At 46.0% G+C, this 23,898-nt stretch overlaps 1 protein-coding gene across 1 annotated transcript in view; it reads right to left on the bottom strand.

Annotated features, from left to right (window-relative positions):
- Positions 1–23,898, bottom strand: part of LOC147663105 (nck-associated protein 1-like) — a 1,078,872-nt gene that overhangs the window by 339,526 nt on the left and 715,448 nt on the right. Inside the window, exon 13 of the mRNA XM_086950676.1 lies at positions 16,068–16,177. Coding sequence (XP_086806802.1) covers positions 16,068–16,177 — 110 coding nt within the window. The remainder of the gene's footprint in view (positions 1–16,067; positions 16,178–23,898) is intronic.

Genomic DNA, 23,898 nt, shown 5'->3' with positions numbered 1-23,898 from the left:
ATGAACCGGTAGGCAAATATTTAGACAGACACCTACAGGATTTTGTACAAAATATGTTCTCGTACATCAAGGACACCACGGAATTCTTGACACAAATTCAGAACCTATCTATAGAGTGGAATGAAGATATGTTTTTTGGACCATTGATGTGACAGCCTTGTACAATTCGGTACCCCACAATTTAGACACAGAAGCAATAGAATTTTTCCTATTACAGGCTAATCTCAATCAGGACTTTGAAATCTTTTTGTTGAAATTGCTTCAATTTACCCTTTACCACAGCTACTTCACCCACAAAGACCAATTTTTTCTACAACTAACAGGGACGTCCATGGGGAACTCTGCAGCCCCAGCTAAGCGAACCTGTTCAAGCACAAATTTAAGCTGGAAAAAGTCTTGAACAACACCACTTACAAAGAACACATGGTGGCATATTTCCGGTACATAGACAATATATTTTTTATTTTGCAGGGTCCTAAGGAATCGCTAATCATAGCCATCAGCCAACTGAACCTAGTAAATGACCGGTTCAAGTTCACTTTCAACATCAACAACGTCAAGATAAGCTTTTTGGATGTCCTGATTTAATTAAAGACCGAGAATTTAATCTACCCTATACAGAAAAGCCACAGATCGAAACAATCTACTGAATTTTAATAGTTCTCACCAACCAGCTCTCAAAGCCCACCTACTGTACTCTCAACTGCTCAGAATCAAGAGAATTGTGTCTGATCAAGAACGTCTTCCAGAAAACGTATCCAACATGGAGGACTGTTTCCGCCATCGCGGTTACCCCAAAGAAATTCTGACCAAGGCCACTAACCGGGTGGTGACAGAATCCCATACTCATCTGTTGACTACACATAAACGATCCGCAGAAACATCTAGAACAGTTATTGTGACCAAATTCTCCACGGAGAGCAAGAACATCAAAAAGATCATATTAAGACACTGGTCAATGCTTCAAGTAGAACCTGACTTTAAAAACATTTTTTGCAGACAAACCTCTATTTGCATATGAGACAAGCAGGTACTTGGCAGAGTTGCTCAGAGCACAAAGTTCAAAAGCCTTCATTACGACACACAAAGGCACAATACCATGCCACAACTGTGGGAACTGTAACAACATCATCAGGGAAACACCACTAACCATCCGACTAAAGGTCACAACATAAAACTCAACACCACAGCCACATGTGCTTCAAAAAATCTAGTGTATTTACTAAAATGTACATGTGGGCTGGTATATATTGGCAAAGCTGAAAGACAAATCAAGATTAGATTAAACAAACATAAAAGTAACATCAGAAATAAAAACTTGAAATCTGTTGTGGCCATTCATTTTAAAAACTTTAATCATAACATTAGTCAACTGCGGTTCCTAGTATGTGAAGTCGTGGATATTAAAGAAAGGAGAGATAACCGAAAAGTTTTGATCCAACGTGAGACATTCTGGATAAAAAAGAGATTAACTCATTGGTGCCTTATGGCCTTAATGATCAAATTGAATACAGTTGCTTTTTGTGATTAACCAGACCTGCACTTACTCTCATATTGAACATTTTTGTACTGTTCCAGTGAATCCCAACTGTTGAAACACAACTGTTGTGTCCCCTCCTTTCCGTTTTCAATTATACTTTCTTCCCTTCTCAATTGCTACAATTTTCCCTTTCAACTCATTCTTTTTCAACTCTCCCAGTAAAGTGTAATTGTTGTAATTGTTATTTTTCCTTTAAGTCTGTTCTTAAGTCTTTACCCACATTTTTCAATTTCCTTTAACTGTGGTATTTCTCTTCTTCTTTCCTTAAACTTTCTCAGTTTTGTTCTTTTTCTAATCTTTCCACTCAAAAATTTTCCTATTTCTTTGTTGATCTAGTCCTTGTTTATTGTGTAACCTTTCTAATTCCTATAGGTTATTGTATAACATTGTATTCATACACAAAATGCTGCGTTTTAATTTCTTTTGTAACCTTTCCAATTCTGATTGGTTAGTGTATAATCATGTATTTATACACAAAATGATGTGTTTGAAGCACTTCTTACAAGCATTTTCGGTTCTTTCTAACACACTTTCTACCGCCTCACATTAGGGTCAACATTGTTTTTCCCTCTTCAAGATGGGAATCATTCATTTTGACATTATTACTTTTTCACTTTCTACTCTTACTCCGGTTGCACCCTTTTTCGCTTTTCACTACTAAGGGCATATATGGCGTCAGTTACCGGGCACCTCAATTTGAGCACGGTCATCGGTTGAGACTGTTAAATGACACATACTCAGGTAACTCGCTGAACTTGTGATTTTTTACGCATGCTAACTGTGTTACACAGAAACCAGTATATCTAGTTTATTACACTAACGCACGTCGTAGCACTTTTGATTTTTTCATACGCCAATAATGTTATACATAGAACAGCATGCCTGGTTTTTAGTCCCACTGCTATAACGCGCATTTGCAGAATGCCACTGGCATGATGACATGCTTTTACTCGGAATCCATTATAATTGGCAACGTTAACCTGCAGCACTAACGGGCATCCGCAGCACGTCACAATCTCCAGCATGAAGGCACGCTCCTTCTGATTCACATATCACCTTCATGATAAGTCTTTGTTTTTATTCAACACATTTCACTTGGCACTCGTGTTAAAACTTGATACTTATTTACACCTCGTTTGCTTCACTCATCACTGCTCAAACATGTATTTTTTTACCTTATGGATTACTCTACACCTCAGCTTTCACTCTATTCTAATTAGACACCCAGTCTTCAATTGTTCACTTAGTTACTTACATCAACCACTTGCAAGAATCTTAGTCGTCTCATTTTGTCTGTCCTATTTCTCTAGGAATGTATTGCCTGAAGAAGGGCGGTATCACTGCCCAAAATGCATTGGGGCTAAAACTAATGTGCTCTAAACATTATGGATAATCACCAATAGATTAAAGAAAATGATGTAATGACCTCAAGACCATTGCACAATACATTAAAAGGAAGTACTCATTGCACCTTTGGACTACTTTGGATTATTTGAGTACAATTATTACCTTTGGACCTCCAGCAGTGCGCATTGAGGGACACCTCCCAGTGGGTAAGTGCAACCTGCAGTCATGTTAAAATCCCCCAGCCACACAACCACATTGCTGTTGATATTTCTAACACTGCGTTCTATATCCTCATGCAGTGCTTTTGTCATTGCAGCATTACTTAGGGCAAAAACATTGTTATAAAAATTTCTCAATAACATCTGCTAAGTTAAGTATTGTAACAAAATATGTTTGTACTAATTCAAGCCCAAGTTTAACCATAAAACCTAAGGGAGATGAGAGTGATAAGACATCCCTTCGCCCTGCCCATGGATCCTGGGATCGCAGGAGTAAAATAAGTGCCAAACCCATCAATGGACACAGTTTCAGTTAGTCACGTTTCCTATAAGTATAGAACTGCATAGCTTTAGGAAAGTAGGATCTGCTTCTATGGTTACCCCCACTTTTTGCTTTATGTGGTGCTGTTTTTGACTAGCCTGACTGGGATCCTGCTAATCAGGACCCCAGTATATCTGCTTTCTCCCCACATTGGTAAGTTCAGTGCTTAGATACATCCCAGATTGGATACCGGGGTACCCTTGTCAGTCCCTAGTATACAGTACCCATGTACCCAGGACATAGGTACCCCAGAGGTCCCCCATGGGCTGAAGCATGTATTATAGCACCCATTGGAGACCATTCAAAGTGGAACTACAGGCCCGCCATTGCAGCCTGTGTAAGTTGGTGCATTCACCACTTACTATAGATACAGGTTTACTATATCAAAGGGCCCCTGCACTTAAAACCGATACGTCACCCCTTTAGCAGACCTTTGCAATCCTGGAGGCAGGGTACTTTAGTTCTAAGTGAGAGGGTACCCCTGCATGAGCAGGACACCCCTGCAGACTACGGAGTCCATTCTCCCAGGTTGTCAGTGAAGAAGCCATATACTTTGTAGAGGGGCACCGCGTAATCGCACAATGGCCATCTCAAAAACTGCTGCAACGAATCCTATCATGTTTGGTATCAAACACTGGAAAAACCCTCCATGAGGCTCTCAGTGTTCCCGGTACCAACCTTCTTGACCCAGAAAGCAAGCTCGAGCAGAGGAAGGTGGAACAATAGGCATCCTGTCACAGGGTGGTATGACCACCTCCCATACAGGATTAAGTGTATTAGGGCTGAGCTCCAGAAATCCTGCATGAGGGTCACATTTGGTCTCCCTGTGACTAGTTAAGTTCAAACCAGTCCTGAGAGCCATTGGCTCCTGCTCTGGAGCAAACCTGGACAAAGGACATGGCAGTAACCTACCCCATGCTCAGACCTTCCCCTGGGAGGGTCCCCTGAATATTCCCAACCCTTTACCTAGGGTACTTAAGCGCTTACCTGGGTATAGGTCTTTGGATTCATCATGGAATAAGATTCAGATCAGACACCATTGCACTTCTACAGTATGGGGACTCTGGACGTCCCTGGACTTTGTTTGGGCCTGACTTTGTCTCCCTTCAAGTCTGCTGCTTTTTCTGTACATGTGCATCATACAGGAACCTTCCAAGACCTTTAAAGCATCAAGGACAACCAAAGTAATCTCCCTAGGAGTGAAGGAGTCATTCCCCTGCATTTGCAGGCACTGCAACTAAGTCAACCTGTCTGCAGAACCTGAGCTCTTCCGGACTCCATGGGCTCTGCATCACTGGTGGTGGTTTTCCACAGCTCCAGACCCCTGCTCTATACTCTCATCAACTTTGAGGCCAGTAGTCCTCGTGCGGTTTGCAGAAACTGAGTCCCTGAGTACTGCATCCCCTTTGCAGTTGCAAAGGCTTGTTGTCATCTTTGAAAGATGATCTTTGGGCTCCAAGTAGCCCCAAACTCGAGCACATCCAGTGACCAGAATATTTGGCGACAACACAGCGCGTGCATGGAGGCCTTCATCTTTTGGTGAGCTGCTTGAGGTCCTCTCAAGACTCCAGTGCCTCTGGCATGTGGGTCCACTTGAGGGTCACATTTGTGGGCTCCTCTGATTGCTCGGTGTCGGCTCTGACTCTTCTGCTTGTGGCGAGTGTCCTGCACCTTGCTGGTCCCAACTTTTTACCTTTTAGACTTCCTGCATGGGTTGCATTTGCCATGGCTTGTTGGTACTCTCGATGTACACTAATCCCTCAGCACTCTACATCCTTCATGGGACAGCTCATATACAGATCCTGTTTGTCCTCAGCATTCCCTGCACCCCACAGCTGCAGAGTCAAGGTCACCGATATCATACAAGAAGCACCTGACATCGGAGGGCATTCCTCTTCCAAGTCTCCTGGTCACCCATGAGTGACATAGACTCTGTCCCCTCTGCTTTCAGGTACTCCTCTTCAACAATCCACGTTTAAATTCCTCCAGACATTTTCTCCTCTTCCAGCAGCTGCACTTTCCTGAAGGCCTCCATTGGGTTCAACAGAACATAACATGTACATTTGTAAAGCGCACGTTCACCCAGAGTCTCTTGGCGCTGAATAACAGATGTTCATTGTTACCCAGCTCAATGGTACTCCTTTTATCGACATCAGATGGATGAAAGGCTGAGTGGACCCACCGGGATTTGAACCTGTGACCATGAGGTCGAACACAGCCCCCTGCAATGGACGCATTAGTCCACTGAGCCACCATACCAGGCATAGATTCAGATTAGCAATTTCCAACTCCACTTCACACCTATGCACCCGGCTTCCCTGGGATAGGTAACATGTGGGTACCATGGTAGCCACGGGTGGGGCGGCTCTCCAACTTTCTGACTTCCATGGGGTTTCTTCAGGGTCAACTGGAAAGGGTCCCTAATCTTTAAAAATCCAACTGCAATTTGCACATAGACTTGTACGGAGCACGCGGTCATGTTCACACACTGCATATGCTCTCTATGGGGTCCCTATCCACTACCCTTGAGTGGTTCTGTGGGTCCCCAGCAATTCTACATCGTCTTGACATTGTCCTGACTCTAGTCATGGCTCTTATACCACTTTCTTAGTATATGGTTTGGTGCCCTCCAGGACCCACTGTGTATTAGTGCTATTTACTGTGATTTCTTTGCTAAAGTATTGTGTGCTTTGTGTTTATCTCCGAGTGGGAGATACTGTAACATACTAAATAGTGTTATTTAATAAATGCATATTTTTATAAATACTTTGTGTGGTTCTCTTTCATTTAATCTATATTATAAGATTGCATTCTGGTAAAACAAGCTGCTTTACACTCCTTCTAGACTAAGCCTGAAGGCTGCTTTCCATAGCTACCACTTGGATAGCTTTCTAAAGTTGTCTTAGACCTCTTAAAACACCATAAGCTTTGTCTGAACTGATGCAAGGTGCCCACTTACATTAGTGGACGCATATACCAGGGCAGCTTCTCACAATAGCATTCAGTAAAGTTTCGCCAATCTAAAGTGTCCAACTTCTTAACCAAGCCAGCCACATCCCAGGAGGCTATCATTATCAATTTGCCTGTGTCTTTTCCAAACTCATTACCCAAGATGTTGCTATCACTAAGGGTCATTTCCATGCACCAATTTGTAAAAGGGTTTTCACATTTCAGGAATGAAAGTTATCATTACTTGTGCCCCGGTCCAAATCTCATTTAAATCACCAGTTGGACAGAACAGAATAAATGAAAGATCAGGAGTTACCCGAATTGTTCAGGTACCTGTAATTTGTTGTCTGTTACGAATTAGCAATCATCCAGGCGCATGTGTGAGGAGGAAGAGCCGTGTTAGCAGTCCGCAGTCAGCGATCTACACAGAAGCAGCAGGAGCCGGAGCGGAGTGGAGCGGTGCGGCGTGCCGAGAGCTGGCATTGGCGAGGCGTTGGAGAGGAACCGGGGTCGAGCGGAGGTGGAGGCTTGCAGGTTGAGGTCGAGGTTGAGCAGGTTGGTGTGGCTCTCCTGCTCCCCCTCGCCCCCCCCCGGCATCCTTACCTACTCCCCTGCCCCTCGCGCCCACAGTCCGCAGCCCGCTCGCTCTCCCCTCTCTTTTCTCCCAGGCGCATCGTACGAAGAATCGCGCAGCATGGGGGATTAAAGCTACACTCCAACCCCAGGGGGGAAGAAAGCAAGCAGGCCGCCCTGAGTGGAGGCAGAGCCAAGCTGAGTCAAAGCCGGTACGGAGCATCAGCGGCTTCAGTTCAGGCGGTTGGGGACCCTGGGAGCCCGGGAGCCTGTCAGCCCGCAGGTTATTTTTAGTCAAAAGGATCAAGTGTTGGCGGGCAGCGGGTGAAGAGCAGAGGCACCATTGAGCAGGGGGCTCAGAACCATTGAACAGGGGGCTCAGAACCAGGGCGTTGGCCGATTGGCAAGCCGCCAGTAGGATCATCCAAGTCTGAAGCAGATCAGCAGGCGGATCACCAGGCAATCTATCAGAGGGGCCACAGAAGTCAGGGTGTCCCTGAGAACCATAAGACCTACACAAACTTCCAGGTGATGGTGAAAAGGCCGCGGGAGCACAGCACTGTGGACCCCCAAGCCACCCTCAGTATTGAGAGAGCAATAGGGGTAACAGGAGCAACAGGAGTAAGACGAGCCACAAGAGCGCACACCTCTCACACCCCATAGCCCATTGGGCTCCATTTTACCCACAACTTTCAACTGAGAACAGCCTACACAAGTGTGGTGAGCGGGGGGGGTGAGGCGGAAAGGAGAAAAGGGAAGGGTGCAGACCCACCAAATATCCGCACTCCCTCCCCACCATGAGATCAGGGAGAGACAGAACAGACCCCACAAACAAACCAAAAAAAAGAAACCAACAACACTGCAGAAATGTGTGCGAAGGACCAAATGATTCCTCCGACGAAGACCTAGTAGAGGTGCAAGACGCAAATGTCAGCGCCCCCACTGTTAAGACTCAACAGACAATTCCAGGACTTAAAAACTCTAAGATCACAGACTTTCTAATCTTATCCACATCATCGGCGCCCTCGACGCTGCAAGTACAGAAATCTAAGACTGCCATCAGCAACAAAAGAATGTCCCTGTCAGTTGGCTCGCCATCAAAAGCTTTGCAGCCTCAGAACAACACTTCACGAGAGATCAGTCAAAGCCCCTGGAAAACCCCCATAACAATGTCCAAAAAACTAACAGTGAAAGAGCAAATAAACACAAGGGAAGCAGCAAATAACGCCAATGCTCAAAAAGAGTTGTGTTTAGAACCCTCGGAGGCACCAGAGGCAATAACATCAAATGCGCCAGAGAAGCGCCGCTCATCAAGTCTGGGCTCATACTTTGGCACCGTGGTGCCTGACTCTGGGGCCGTCCACCCACCAGCCCTAAGAATGGACATCACGGTCAAACTGGACAAGGTTACAACAGACAAAGAAATTGCAGAATGACAACAAGGTGAACAGACGATAGCCAATGTTCACACAAATCTGGTAAGACCGAGGGAACAGAAGTGCCCATCAAGCATCGAGGATCCACCAAAGGATGACATAACACCAAAATCTCCTACAGGTTCGGATACACGGGAAGCACTCGACCGCCCAAGTGTAAGCAGTTCAACAATTCGCAATGAGGCAAATGGACAACCATCAAGTGATCCGTCAGGGCTATTACTCTTCCATCATACTACTTTCTCACCAATCAAAGTAACACCACCAAAAGGCCCAGAGTCCCAGAAAAAAAGGCAAAAACAAACACCCACTCCAGGCACAGGTCAGGGTGGAGACCCACGAGATTTAGTTCAGAATAAACCAGGGGATAAAGCCTGGTCTAGTCCCCAAGCCAGCAGCAATCAAACAGACCTTTTTCTACCAGCGCAGGCTCCATTGTGGCAACCATTTATAAGCATCATGGAAACAATTTCTTCAGCACTACTTCAACACTCTGAAAAATTGGAGTTACAGATTGATCTTCTACAAATTCTAGACAGAAAGATACTAGAGCTAAACTCACTCATTGAACGGGTACAGAAAGACCCGCACACAGTGTATCACGAATGCCAGTGTTTTGAAACAATAAACCAACTCAAAGTGCTACCGACCATTTTAACAGACATTTTGTTAGAAGTAAAAAACAAAACAAATGAGCATCACAATATTATTGAAAACCGCGGTACAGAAAACGCTCCTGATCATTCGACAAGTACAACCAGCCGTGATTCAACAATCAGTGAGGACACAATTGTGGACCTAACAGAAGGCAGTCCAACAAATCACATGCCAAACCCCCAGACAGTAACCTCCGAAAACATGTCATTACAAAACAAAGGCACTGAAGAATCAGTCAATCAAGGAAGAGAAGAACAGGGGCCATCAACCAACGGGCAACAAAAACAAACTTATCCTCTAACAAAACGAGAACGCAAGAGATTGAGGAAAGCCAGACAAAACAAGAACAAAGGAAATAAAGCAACAGCATTGCCCAACAGGCACAAGGACCAAGTGTCCCCAACGGCCAGCATTCAAGAAACAAACCCAACCTTAGTAACAACATTGAAAGGACCGAAGGGCAAAGAGTCAAGCAACAAGGACCAGGAAGAGCAAGGTGAAATTTGGCAGGACCCCCTATTACTAACCCTGTTCCAGTCAGTGACCTCAATAGAACATCCTAGTAGCCAAAGAGTCCACAACCCAATAAAAGATAACATAAAAACGCAACCTGTGGTTTGTTTACCCGCGCAGAAGACCCAAGCAGAAGAAAAAAGCATTTTGCACTACTTTTCAAAAACGGTAAAGGTACAAAAAGAAAATCCTTTGGCCAATGAACAGCAGCAAAGAGCCCCCATACATGGCCTAGAGGGTCCAAGATCCCACCAGCCTGCTTTCGACATCAAGCCAGCAGCCCAGCCCACTTCTTCAAATCAGGGAAACAGGGAAAATCAGGGAAACCTAGCAAATTATTTAAAAAAAACACCCAAATCAGGCACGTGGATCAAAAAGAAGAGATAGATTCAACTTACCCATACATGAAATTATTCTGCACTATAGTTCCAGGGGGAAGCACGATATCCTCAATCGGAGCGCCATTTTAAAACTGATTAATTAGATTGAAACTCTGCGACATTTGAACACAAATCACATAGAAAGCATTGAATTTAAACCAATCCCAAACACAAATGGGAAAGAGATGACAGTGGCAACATGGAAGGATCCCATGAAAGCTAAAGAATTTTGGCACCACAGAGAAGAGTTCGCAAAATGGAGAATTGAAATAAGACCAGTAGAAATTGAAAAATACCCCGGCCTGTTATTAATGTTGGCAGAGGTAAGATCACAGCTCGACAGCGGAATACTACGGGGGGCAGTAGGTCGCTCGGATAGTATCAAGGGAGGATGGACCAACCTACGTATTATTCACCAAGGCTCGCCAGGAGGTTCCAGCGAGACCCAGAAAGTCCTACCCTCAACGCCAAGCCCTGCGTACTATATGACGAATGAAGCATGAAAACCGAACTTGAAAGTAGGCTCATGGAATATAAACGGACTGGGGGACAAAATAAATGATGCAGAATTATTAGCATTTCTCAAACAATTTGACAACATACTACTCCAAGAGACCTGGTCAACTACCTCAGATCACATAAATGGCTTCAAAGAAATCCAACAACACACCATCAAAAGAGGTACATCAGGCAGGGCAGCTGGAGGCCTATCGATCTATTTGTCCACCAGCATTCCTTGGTCCTACGTTACAATTGACACGGGACAAACTTGGATCCAGTGCATCAAAATCAAGCTACCGCCTGACCCCAGTCCAGGATCGCAGGGTGCCCAAGAGTCTCGGTCACTGGTTATCTGCAACGTCTACATCCACCCGGAAGCCAAGAAGAAATTAGAGAAAATCTTGACCCTGAAAGCACTCGTTAAATCTATGCAATCCACTTATCCACAGGTGGGACTGGTCGTGTCAGGCGACCTGAACATGTTCCTACTACAAAGGGACCACGCACAAAACATCCAACAAAACAAGCTGAATGGCAAAACCATTCCTCCAACGATAACAGACCACCGAAAAAAGGATAAGGACGGTCAGCAGTGTGCCCTAATGTTCGCTGAAATCAGAATGATCACTTTGAATGGCCGTTTTCCGCAAGATCAGCCAGCATCTCCGACCAGAATCGTCAAACAGGCCCAAGCAATTCTAGACTATACCATAGTGGACCTAGAGGTATTCCAAACAATCGTTACCTACAGAATAATCCACAAATTGGAGAGCGATCATAGTCTGCAATCAATCAAGCTTGGCTATCAACACACAAGTGCACCAGCATGCAAAGACTTGATTGAAACCTTGAGTCTCTATAATCTCAAGCGATTAGTATGGAATGGAAAGAATGTCGAAGAAATGATGATACACGTGAAAAAAGTGCAGGTAGAAGTCACCGAAAAAATCCCATTAGCATACCAGGGTAATTGGGAAAAGATGATTACAAACCGAACCAACAGATTTGGTCATCAAACTCATATTCACAAAAGAAAACCAAGCAAAATACATCAGGTGCCCCTGGGTTCAATAGTGTGCAAAAAAAGGATTTTAAATCAGGAAATCAGAAAGCTACAAGCAAAAGACATGATGAAGGGCAAAGATACCAAACGACAAATGCACAACCTAAGGCAAAAATACAAAAAAGACGCTTGGTTAGAAAAATCAAAACACCACACAGAAATTTGGCAACAACTATTAGAATCCAGCAAATCCAATGACAACAGGACATTTTGGGCAGAAATCAATAAAATAGCAAACGGAGCAGCCCACGTCCTCAATGCAAACATATTACAGGCAGATTGGGTCCAGCATTTAGAGCAAACCCAAAGGAATGAGTTTCAAGCAAGGAATTTAGATCATCCTACTTACCAACAAAACGAAAAGCAAGAAGCGGATCAAAACTTTGGTGAAAATTGGATCACGTCACTCCAAGTACAAATGTTCTTAAAAAAATTGAGGACAAAAGGTGCGCCAGGCCCAAACGGTTTGCCAAACGGACTCTTCAAACACGATCAACCGTTTTGGGCTGAATATCTCACCCCTTTGTACAATAACGCCTTTCAAACAGGAAGTATACCCCCATCATGGAGAGGGAGTATTTTGCATCCAATTTTCAAAGCAGGTGTTCGAACAGACCCAGGGAACTACAGACTGATTGCTCTCATCAATGTAGAGGCAAAAACATATGCATCAAACCTCCTGAGAGCACTGGAAGATTGGGTTAGCTCGAATAAGATTCTTCCAATCACCCAGACGGGGTTCAGGCCAGGAGCTAGCACGTCATGCAATCTGCTCGCACTAAATCTTCTTGTCAACAGAGCAAAGGAAAAGTCAACAAAACTGTACACCTGCTTTGTAGATCAAAAAGCGGCGTTCAACACAGTACCAAGGGAGATCCTATGGCAAAAGATGGCCGACTGGGGTATACCATCGAAGTTGTTACGGGCCATTATAAATCTATACACATCCACCTGGGTCAAGATAAAACTAGGCAATGGCGACAGAACTGCAAAAATCCCCACCCTCATCGGCCTCAAGCAGGGATGTCTATTAGACCCCACCCTCTTCAACATCTTCACCGCAGACCTTGACAAGTGTATTTCGTAGATACAAAGTGACCCCCCAAAGTTAGCTCATCACAAAATAAGGAGTTTGCAGTACGCAGATGATATCGTACTTTGCAGCCAGACCCCTTTGGGCCTATAACGTGCCATAATAAGATTGCACGGATACATCAGTGTGCACAGGTTTTTATTTAACTATAAAAAAACGAAGATTGTCTGTTTCGCATCACAGCCAGGGTGGCAATCATTCCAATGGCACATTGCAGGCAACCCCATAGAGCAAAGCCTCTCTTATAAGTACCTGGGAGTAGTGGTCGACTCAAGGTGGACACTAAAAGACCACCAACTGAATAGAAAAGCTCAGTCCAATAAACTACGGTGTGCTCTAAACCTATTAAAAACAAAATTAAAATGCCCATCCAATTTATATCTGCTGAAGGTGATCGCGGCAAAGTTTTTACCATCTCTTACGTACGGTTCTGATTTATTCAGAGGCAAAGACGCAACCTTCCTGAATCTACAACAGTCAGAGCTGTTTAAATACATCTTTCAGATTCTGAACTTTGTCTCACAAGCGCAAGTACGTCTTGAATTTGGGTTATTAAATCAGTACCCAGTTAGACAAGCTGCCACACTGAAAATGTGCTGGAAATTAAGAGCAGCGCAAGAGGAAACGCTGATGGGTCTCTGTTGGACCGAAATAAATAATCAAACAAAAGCAAAAAATACATGGAAAACATCACTTGAAGAAGCAGCGGCAAATCTCAACATGCAAGAGGCATGGAAAACCAATTACAGCTTCGCGGCCTTTAAAAAAGTAGCCAACGGCGCAGCAAAACAAAAATCCTGGATCGCAGATAAAGCCGCACTAGCAAAGAAAAAACATGGCTGGATGGTACTGGCCACGTACGAGAGATGTGCCCCGCAACCATACTTAGTCAACCACTTAACAGCATCCCGTTCAACAAATGCTTCTACGAATACAGTTGGGAACTTATATTTCAAAAGACCAGATCCCTGCATGGAAGCAAACATGGCCGACATCACTTTGCAGACTCTGTGGCCAAACAGAAGAAACCTTGATTGACATATTGTGCATTTGCCCATTCCTGTCCAACCTGAGACGCTACTATCTATTTCACATATTTCGTTTACTTCAAATTAGAACATCTCGGTCCGCTGTCATGTTAGCATTGAACAGTCAACAGCTGCAGACAGCTTGTAGGGCCACCAGATTCCTCCAGAAGGCGAGTCTCCTAATATTGAAAACTGAAAAAATGGTGACCAATGGCACAAAACCAAAGGCCTGAAGCGTAACAAATGGCTCAGAACACAGACAATGTAAAAAAATGTTTTTAAAGAAGAAGGACTTCATAGAATATCGATGTATTTTAATCCAATGCCAGTGCGAATACTTTCTTTGCATCAAAATTGTAAAGGTTTTAATTAACCACACACAATAAAATGTACTTTGAGTTACCCGCTTGTGACTGACTATGCCCCAGGGCAGTCTACTGACCTGTCAGAGGCATCTAACCTTTCGGTTCCAACTTCCCAAAAGGCCAATCAAGTCTTCCGGTGTTATGTGAGAAAAGGCATATTTTGCAGACCTACAGTCCACTTAAATCTCCAAGTGACGTTAAAGATACGTTTTCAAAATTGTTTTAGGAATACTTGCTATGAACCCCGAGCATCCACTAGAGATTTAGGACCTCATTTATGAGGCCGTGTGTCACTTTTACGACGCCGGTGCGTCACTTTTTGTGACGCACCAGCAGCGTAAAAAATGTGCCTTGTTGCACCATATTTACAAAGTGACGCATCTAGGTAGATGCGTCATTTTGTAAACCTCTGCGCTACATTATACCTGCGCCAGGTATAATGTATGCAGGGGGGCGTTCTGATGCAGGAAAAGGTCATAGAAGTGACGCAGTGAAATCTATAAGATTTCACTGCGCCACTTCTAGGACGCAAATGCGTCAATTTCTTATGCCTGCCTCACAGCAGGCGTAAGACTGTCGCAGGCCCTTTCACATGGGGCTTGCCCCATGTGAAAGGACACATTGCTGGAGTTGCGTCACTTTTGGGACACACTCCAGCAATGTGTCACTTTTGCGCCATACAGATACGTCAGAAATACTGACGTATCTGTAACTCCTTGCGCAATGATGCGTCATACTGTAAATATGACGCATCATTGGTGTTGCAAGGAGGACGCAATGAAAAGTGACACATCGCTGTTTTCACGCAGCGATGTGTCACTTTTCATAAATGAAGCCCTTAGAATTTCATATTAACTCATCCATCTTTCCAGAACTTGCCAAAAATACTTCAAGGGAGAGTCTGTCTCTTCATGAACTGCTTAATCTCCTGAATGAGTGTAGAGGATTTCAGCTGATTACTGAATATAAGATTCGCCCAAGATTTATTTACCATTTTGATCTAACACCTTTTGTGATACCTTGGAAATTGATGCATTTTTGTTTGTTGATTAAGCCTTCGCTGGCCTGACTTGTCCAAACATCACCTCTTTTCTACCACACCGCGGTACCATTTTTTGAAATTGTCCCCCAATGTCAAGTCTGACATTTTGGTACACACAGTTTGAGCCAAACGTATTTGAATAGTTTATTATATCCCAACCACGCTGCTGTTAGCGCTTTGTGAATTGTCTTGTGCACTGCTTCATTAGTGTAGCCTTCAACAATCACCCTTTCTTGTTACTGCTTAACCTGTTAAATAAACTTTCCCATCTCTGAGTCACGTAGGGTGATTTTTGGAAAACTGCAGCTCTGCAGAAACTCTGCTAATGTGTTGATCCTGTCAAAAGGCAGCTGCTCTATTTCTCACGCGCTCATCCTGTATCAGTTCAATAGAGTATCTATGGTCTCAAGCATGTGACTGACACTATAAACTTCTGTGATGCGATATAAATGTCTCATTTCACCTCGGGAAAAACACACCTTGGATAATGTCGGCGAATCCCCCTGCTCCATTTTTCAGTGATAGCCAACATTTAATACATATATTTTGAAAGTGAACCAAAACTATGAAGCTGAGGTTTCCTTCCATACTGAACTAGCATATCTCCACTGGAAATTCTTTCAATTTTTCTATACCCTTAATCAATTTCATGATGTCTGAGCACCGACTTGTTTGTTTCAATTTCAAAATAAGTCAGCAGGAGATGGCAGTGGTTGGCGTAACCACGAAATAATGAAATATTATACTTTGACATTGAACAGTTCACTGTAGCTTTCTATATTCCCATTTGACTAATTTTAAATTCACAGTTATGCATTTAGTTCCACTGGTATTTGCACTGTCTAGATTAAGCCATATAGTGCACGTTTCACGCCTGGGGGGAAAACAGTTCTTGGCCTCATCTATAGTGTACAGTGTAGGTCTACATATCATATTTGGGAAGTTTAAAAGAGTTGGTAAAATAGGTAAACAAGTACAGTGAAAAAGGGAAACTAAAAAAAGAAGGGTATTGGAATAATTATGACATGTTCTAAACTCACCAGAAGAAATTCCTTGAGGTGTGTTTCAATGTTCCTGTTATGAATGGTGAAGAGAGCAGCAGACACCTGTATGATTGCTTTGGCTAAACAGTGGACATTGTTCTTGTAACCTGCAAAAGAGGGGGAAAGACATGAAAAACGTGGCACCTTAAGTTGAAAATTTTTGATTTTAAATGCAACAGGACACATCAGTGCTTCCTTTCATACATAATTACTATTGGACTTTCCCACTGTTATCTGTGTTCACATCTACGCACATTGTGCTTCAGTTCAACCAAATCTTTTTCACTTCCTCGCCTTTACTCTACTCTTTAATCTTAGTCTTTTTTCCACTGAATGCCTAGTTCTATAGTCAGTTGTGTAACGTAAAACGATAGGGCCCACCTGCATAATGTGATGAGGGCCACAAGTCTCTCGTATCTCACAGATATTCATAATCTTGTGCAGAATGGAACCCCCATAGAAGGGTCATGGACCCATGGAGGATTGGGCCCCCCTGCACCGCAGGGGCTGTAGGGGCCTGCCTTACGTCCCAGTCTACAGTGAAGAGCATGAATAGAATATGACTTGAAACACATGTGGTTGGATCATAGCGGGCGTTCATGGTTTTTTTCTAATATCTGAAAGAGGCAATTAGTTATGGATTCGTCACCTCAGAATTACCCCCAGGCGTCAGACTGGATCTGGAGAATTCTTTCCTCAGCAGTAACCCTGCGCGTCGATAGGTGGCGTCGGTCGAGTCCGCGTTCAATGTTGGTGTTGTGGTCACCAGAATGACGGCGCTGTATCTACTTAGACGCCGCCCTTGCAGACCACCAGCAGGCGCAGATCTAGAGAGAGTGATACCTCTAGTCACTTTTTGACTCCTTTGTGTGACTTTTGTGAACACCTTTTTTGAGTCAATCGACTCCTGGCGCACGGAGGGATGTCACGTCAGACCGGCTTCAAGGCTTGTGACTCCTGTCACAAATTGATGTCGGTCACGGATCAGCACCTCGTGTGCCTTTGGTGCCTGTAGCGCGACCACTACTGGAAGTCTTGCTCCGACTGCCGGGCCATGAACCTGAAGTCTTTGCGGGAGCGGTCCAAAAAGCTTCTTGAGGCCCGGCAGTCCACTCCGCGCCGTTCGAGGTCCCGGTTGAGACCGGACCGGTCGCGGAGCCACCAGCACCATTCGTTAGCAAAGTCTTCGTCTTCGGGTAAGTCAAAGCACATGAAGAAGGTGAAGAAGCATTGTCACTCTTCGCGTTCACCCCAGCCATTGGCCAACGCGACACGGGAAATGAAAGGTAGTCATCTGGCTCCACTCACAGAGCCTGTTAGGTCAACTTTGGCCTTCCTACCCTTTAAGGGAGCTGGAGCGACCCCTGCCCAGCTTCGAAACTTTTCCGAAGCCTTGCACTCCATCTTCGGGCAGCCCGAATCTGCCGACGCGCCTTCAGGCCCCGCAGACTCGGCTGGGGGCTCTAAGCTTTCGATGCCGGTGGCTTCGGCTCTGGCGCCGCAGGGCCCCCAAGGATCCAGGCAGATCAACCTTGCGACACCTCCTACAGCGCCGAATCCAGTGACGATACCCCTGCCGCCTCTGAAGCCCAGTCCAGACCCCTCACTATACCCTGTAGCTTTGTAGGGGGGCCCACGAAGGTGCCGCCCCCTTGTCGAAACCTATCTTTGGCGGTATCCAGGACATCATTGCAGTCGCTTCCAACCGCCGCCGGCACGTCCGGGATGTCTGCCCAGATCGTGTATAGCTTCTCAATCAGGGACCACTGTAATGGCGGCGGGGCATAGACACAACCCAAGACCAGAGGAACCTCCCTCAACATACCCTGCACCACCAAATACCTGCCTTGCGTGTCTGTCCAGAGCCTGGTGTGAATGTAGGGGATTCTACGGTGTATAAGTATTGCTACTCCCCTGGACCCCCTCATGAACCCAGCATGAAAAACTTGTTGATAGCCAAATCTCTGCAGACACGGGGCTTTAGTGCCCATCAAATGGGTTTCCCGTAGGAGGAGGATGTCTGCTCCAATACGCTTCGCCTGTCGCAACACCGCTCCATGCTTGATTTTGTCCAATACACCACGGACAATCCAACTAAGTATACGCAGGGTACTATGGGGCCCCTGGGTGGTATCAGCGCAGTGCATCATGGGGGAGTCGATTCAGGTATTTCACAGACATATGGACATAAGGAGAAGAAAAAGACCAACAAATAGGATCCCCAAGGCTGTGCAACCCCACCCCCCCACCCTGACAAACCCATCCCGCAACAAACAACCCCCCACTCCCACCCCCAAAACGGTTAAAGTACCTGTCGCGGAAAGGTAGGCACCCCATCCCAAACGTGGGCCCTGAGGTCCCCCATGCCAATGAATCCCCACCCAACAACCCATATCATCTTCGCCTACCCCCACCCAACACAACCCTTGAGAAAAAACCAGGGGGGGGGAAAGCGGCCCCTATCAGAGTTTCCTCCCGCAGCTAGTTGCTAAAACAAAGAACTACAGAGTTCCCCGTGAAGGGGAGCCAGCAAACCACCATATAGCATACATGATACACAAGTCGCAAGTGCGCTGTTCAGTGCCCAGAGGCTGATAGTTCTGGGGCCGAAGCCCCTCCAGAGGCGGAGCGCTGTCGCGACCGGGATCGCCAGTTCCCTTCCCGGCGAGAGCCCCGGGCATTCTTTGATGGGGGCTCATTCAAACCAGGGTCAGTGTCCAGCCCCGGCGGCGTGTGTGGTTGCACTCTCACAGTCTCATCCGTCCACTTAAAGACCTCCTCCGGGGTATAAAAAAAAAATGAGTGCGTGCTTGAAATACCACTCTCAGACGGGCGGGAAACAGAAGGGCATACGGAAGTTTGAGGTCTCTAAGACGGGCCTTGGCTGCCTTGAACGACTGGCACTGCTGCTGCACCAGGCGTGTATAGTCAGGGAAGATCATGATGCGACTGTTCTCAAACAACACCGGTTCCTTAGCCCTGGCCTGTTTCAAGATAACATTGTGGTCATGGTAATTCAGCAGTTTCGCGATGACTGGCCGCGGACGGGCCCCCACTGGAGGCTTCTGGGTCAGGGCCGGTGTGCCCGCTCCACCACGAAGCAGCGAGACAGGGCATCTGGGGGGAGCCAGCTCCCTAGCCATTGTGTCAGAAACTTTTACATGTCGCCTTTCTCGCAGCCCTCCAGAAAACCAACAAAGCGCAGGTTATTGCGTCGCGCACGTCCCTCTGCATCTTCGGCCCGCAATGCCAGACCCTTCTGGACACTCTCCATTTTGGCCACTTGCGGCTTCAGAGCTGCGACGTCATCCTCCACCCCCGAAATCCTCGCCTCCGCCTCTGTGATGCGGGACACAGCAATCCGCAGGTCCTGTTGCAGGAGTGTGACATCCACCCCCACCGCGCCAATTTCGGTGTGCAACAAATCCCGGGACTGCGTGATCACCGACATCAAGGCTGCATTGTCCGGCCCAGGTTCCTGCTGTCCCCCAGCCGCTCCGGCTCCTCCGCTAGTCCCGGTGAACTTATCAATGGGGCCATGCGTCGAGGCGCCCCCTCCTCCTCTGCCTCTCGTCATGGCCACCGGTCTCCTGCCGTCCACCCGACTGGGCCCTGGCCACGGATCCTTTCCCACCTAGGCTCACGTTGTGATGAGGGCCCCCAGTAACTGTAATGGTCGTCAGCAAGACCCCCTGCTTGACTCTCCACCAGGATGCCTCCGGTGCCAGGGGGGGAGGGGGGGGGGAATCTCTGTGCGCCGCACCGCCCCGCACTCTCCTCACCCGCACAATGTAGACTCAGCACTGAGGGTCCAAGACAGATCCGGTATTGTCTGTGGGCCCCCGCACCATAACTTGCAGGGCCCCCGGCACAATCGCAGGCTCAGCCACCGGTCCACTGCGCTACCGCCAACAGACACGACAAGCCGCGTCACTAGTCGCAGCCACTGACTGGCACTCTGCGGGCTCTTCTCCTCTGGGCCCTGCACCACCGACTTGCCGAGGGCCCAGGGCACCAGGCAGTGCAGATCACTCACCGCCAGCGCCTCGCCGCCCCAGGGCACGTCGTCGCCGCGTCTCTCTCCTCCTCCGCACTCTACGGGTCTCCCTCTCGGCTCCACTGGCCCTCAGGTGGCGCGGGCTCTATGGGGCCCCCACACAGGCACCACAGTCAGGGCGGGGGGTCCACACTGCAAAAGGCCAGCAGCGCCCTAGGACACGCACTGCTCCGCCGCCCAGGCCCAGCACCACGTGACCGTCGTCCCGGCCACCTGGGACCGCCAGCAATATTCTCGCCTCCAGGGCCAGTCACTCCGCACTTCGTCCACGCCGCCCAAAGCAAGGGGGTTGATGTGTCCCCAGCTCGCTGGCTCAGGGGCTACATGCACCCGGGCCCTCCCGGAAGGGCCGCCGCCCCCGCTCCACCAAACCGGGGCAGCCTCTTCACTTGAGGCCCCGGCTCCGCTAGCAGTCACTAGGCCTCACCCCGCCGGTACCCCCGATCTCCGACCGATTGCTGTTGGGTTGCCGGCAACACCTCCAGGGCCTCGCTGAGAACTACGCCGAGGAGAAACAAGCCTCGAGAACTGTCAAACTGCTGCGGGAGCCAGGATCTGTGTTGGGCCGGACGGAGCTTGTCTAGAGCACGTCCGCCATGCTGGCCCTCCAAGCCACGCCCCTAGCATATGGAGCTTTTTGTCAGGTTATTGGGTATGCCTATCCCCTCAAGTAGTTCTGATATTTGTTTTTTATAAAAAAAAATCAGATTTAGTACAATTATAAAAAGGCATAGTGTTCCCAATCAGTGTCTATAACCAAGTATCTATCATGCCATATTAACTTAAATTGCATAACTTCTAGATTACACCAAGCAGCATATTCACAAAATGGGATCATTGTCAGTTCTACCTATTCACAGCAGTAGGTGAGTTTATTTATGCACTGTTGAAAAGTCGGGTGCGTCCATTGCCTTTGTCCTGCGCCACAAGCTTTTTTGCTGGAAGTAGGGCTAGGGCTGTGAATTTGCAGTTGGCATATGGACGTGTTTGCACATTTAAAAAGATTGCTATCAGTCGTGACTTTTGAATGAGTTAATCAACTATCTTTTGCATACTTACTAACACATCAGTCCAGCATTCCTGGATTTTAGCACATCCCCATGAACTGTGCAAAAAATCGTCTGCTTACTTCCCTAATGGTTCACAATTCGTGTCTGCCTTCAGTCCCCATTTATCTAGTGCTAGTGAGGAGTCGTAGAGTCTGTGAACATATCCTTGGTAAGTCTATTGTAACCTACAGTTGGGTAGGAGTTTAACCTTCTGAGCACAGCATTAAACCCGCACCCCCTCAGAAGGGAGGACTCTAAATCAACATTTCATTCAGCTCTGGTTAGGCGGGTATTGCCTCTTGTATGTCTCTAAATATTGAAGAGATGCGCTTACTATTGGCCGTAGTCATAACAAGAGATTCAAATTATTTAAAATGTTCTGATAAGTCAGGAAAGTCAGACGTGGCTCGTCTGCACGGTCATTTTATTCTATGATATAGAAGTCATTTAAGTGGAGAAATGTGACATGCGCTCGGAGAGATTTTATAATGATAAAAACATTGGGGCATATTACCAACAACTAGCGATAATTTTTGTCTCTAACTTGTTTAGAGACAAACATTATCGCCGCACATCGGATATTTTTTTCGCAGATAAACCTTGCTATTAGCAAGGTTTATCGCAAATGCGATAAAAAACGGCTGCAATGCATGAATATCGCTGAAAAGTCAGCGATATTCATGCATTACCGAGCTAATGCTCTTAGCCATGTTATCCACCTCCCATTGGATAACATGGCTAAGAACTGCTCAGGGCAGGTGTTAGCTTTTGGAGATATTCGCGCTTAGCGCGAATATCTCCAAAAGTTGGTAATAGGAGATAGCGATGTTAGGGACTGTTTCCAGTCGCTAACATCTTGGCACGCCCACTTTGCATGTCATTAGTGATAAATATCACTGACATGCAAAGCGGGGCCCAAGATGGTCGCTATCTCCTATTAGCTGTCACTAACTGGTGTTAGCGACAGCTTGGTAATAGGGAGATAATTTTATCTCCGCTTTCTTGGCTTTTAAAGCCAAAAAAGCAGAGATAAACCCCCTTGATAATATGCCCCATAGTTTTCTTAGAGATCACCCCAAGTGTTAATGTGTTACTTTTGTAGCTGTGAGTTTGCTTTTTGCTCTGACGTCATACCGTATTTGAGCTTTTTATTTGCTCAGTACAATTGACAGTATTAATTTCAGATTTTGTCGAGGGCTGTTTGGGACACTCACATGGCTTCCACCGTAGGAACTGAGGGGCATATTACCAACAACTAGCGATAATTTTTGTCTCTAACTTGTTTAGAGACAAAACTTATCGCCGCACATCGGCGATTTTTATCGCAGATAAACCTTGCTATTAGCAAGGTTTATCGCAAATGCGATAAAAAACGGCTGCAATGCATGAATATCGCTGAAAAGTCAGCGATATTCATGCATTATCGAGCAAATGCTCTAAGCCATGTTATCCACCTCCCATTGGATAACATGGCTAAGAACTGCTCAGGGCAGGTGTTAGCTTTTGGAGATATTCGCGCTTAGCGCGAATATCTCCAAAAGTTGGTAATAGGAGATAGCGATGTTAGGGACTGTTTCCAGTCGCTAACATCTTGGCACGCCCACTTTGCATGTCATTAGTGATAAATATCACTGACATGCAAAGCGGGGCCCTAGATGGTCGCTATCTCCTATTAGCTGTCACTAACTGGTGTTAGCGACAGCTTGGTAATAGGGAGATAATTTTATCTCCGCTTTCTTGGCTTTTAAAGCCAAAAAAGCGGAGATAAACCCCCTTGATAATGTGCCCCTGAATTTGCCACATGTTTTTCCACTGTTAGGTGGGCAAATTATGTTGGGTGTTGGAACCAATAGTGCACAGAATGCACCTAGGTGCCTAAATAATAGATTCCATGTTTGTATGGTGAATGTGATATATGTGTATAATGTGTATAATGTATCTCTGCATTCATCTAGTTTCTGTATTTGTTATTGTAATTGTTCTTATTATTATTTAAATCTACTCTGTCCTCCTGCCTCAGTATGGAATATAGAATGTGGTTTATAGTCTGTTAGGCACTGGTTGGCTGGCTGCAGTACAGAGTGGATGGAGTTTCTGTTCCTGGATAATAAACTTGAAGTTATCTTATTCTACGCCTTTTAGATCTTCTTTCTATGCACCCAAACTTCACAGTGAAGCCTCCCCAAGGGTACGACAGGGTCATCGTTTCCCAATTATGGGTTTCCTTGCCGCCGAAGTCAATTGAATGAGTTTTTATTAAAAAAATATTTTGTTTAGCGGGGCCCAGATGTTGTTAAAAAAGCAAAGGAATCTAGGTTTGATTGCCATTTTAATGAGGCTAGTGTGTCCAGCCATTGATAGTGGCAGTAGTAGATCTGAAAGTTTATTGATGAAAAATATGTAGCATGAGTTCACTCATGATAAAAACAAGCTACATTTATTTCCCAAAACAACTGCGAAATGTCTAAATTGGTTTGACTTAAATGCGAGGAAATGTATGAACACAAATATATTCATGGGCCATGGTTAAAAAAGATTTGCACGGTTAAAAGGCTTTCAAGATGGCCCAAAACCAGAAAGATTCCAGGCAAAGCCAGTCACAATCTGAAGACAACAGACAGAAGATAGCCAGGACTGGACATGGGTGCCCAGGGTCCTAAGTCAACACACAGTGGACCTGACGAAAGTCCGCGGCACAAAACAGGTGAACCATCAGGGACCC

Source organism: Lissotriton vulgaris, unplaced genomic scaffold, assembly GCF_964263255.1.
Source record: "Lissotriton vulgaris unplaced genomic scaffold, aLisVul1.2 SCAFFOLD_417, whole genome shotgun sequence".
Lineage (NCBI taxonomy): Eukaryota > Metazoa > Chordata > Amphibia > Caudata > Salamandridae > Lissotriton > Lissotriton vulgaris.
Note: the sequence above shows the minus strand (reverse complement) of the source record. Positions and strands in the feature narration are given on the sequence as shown.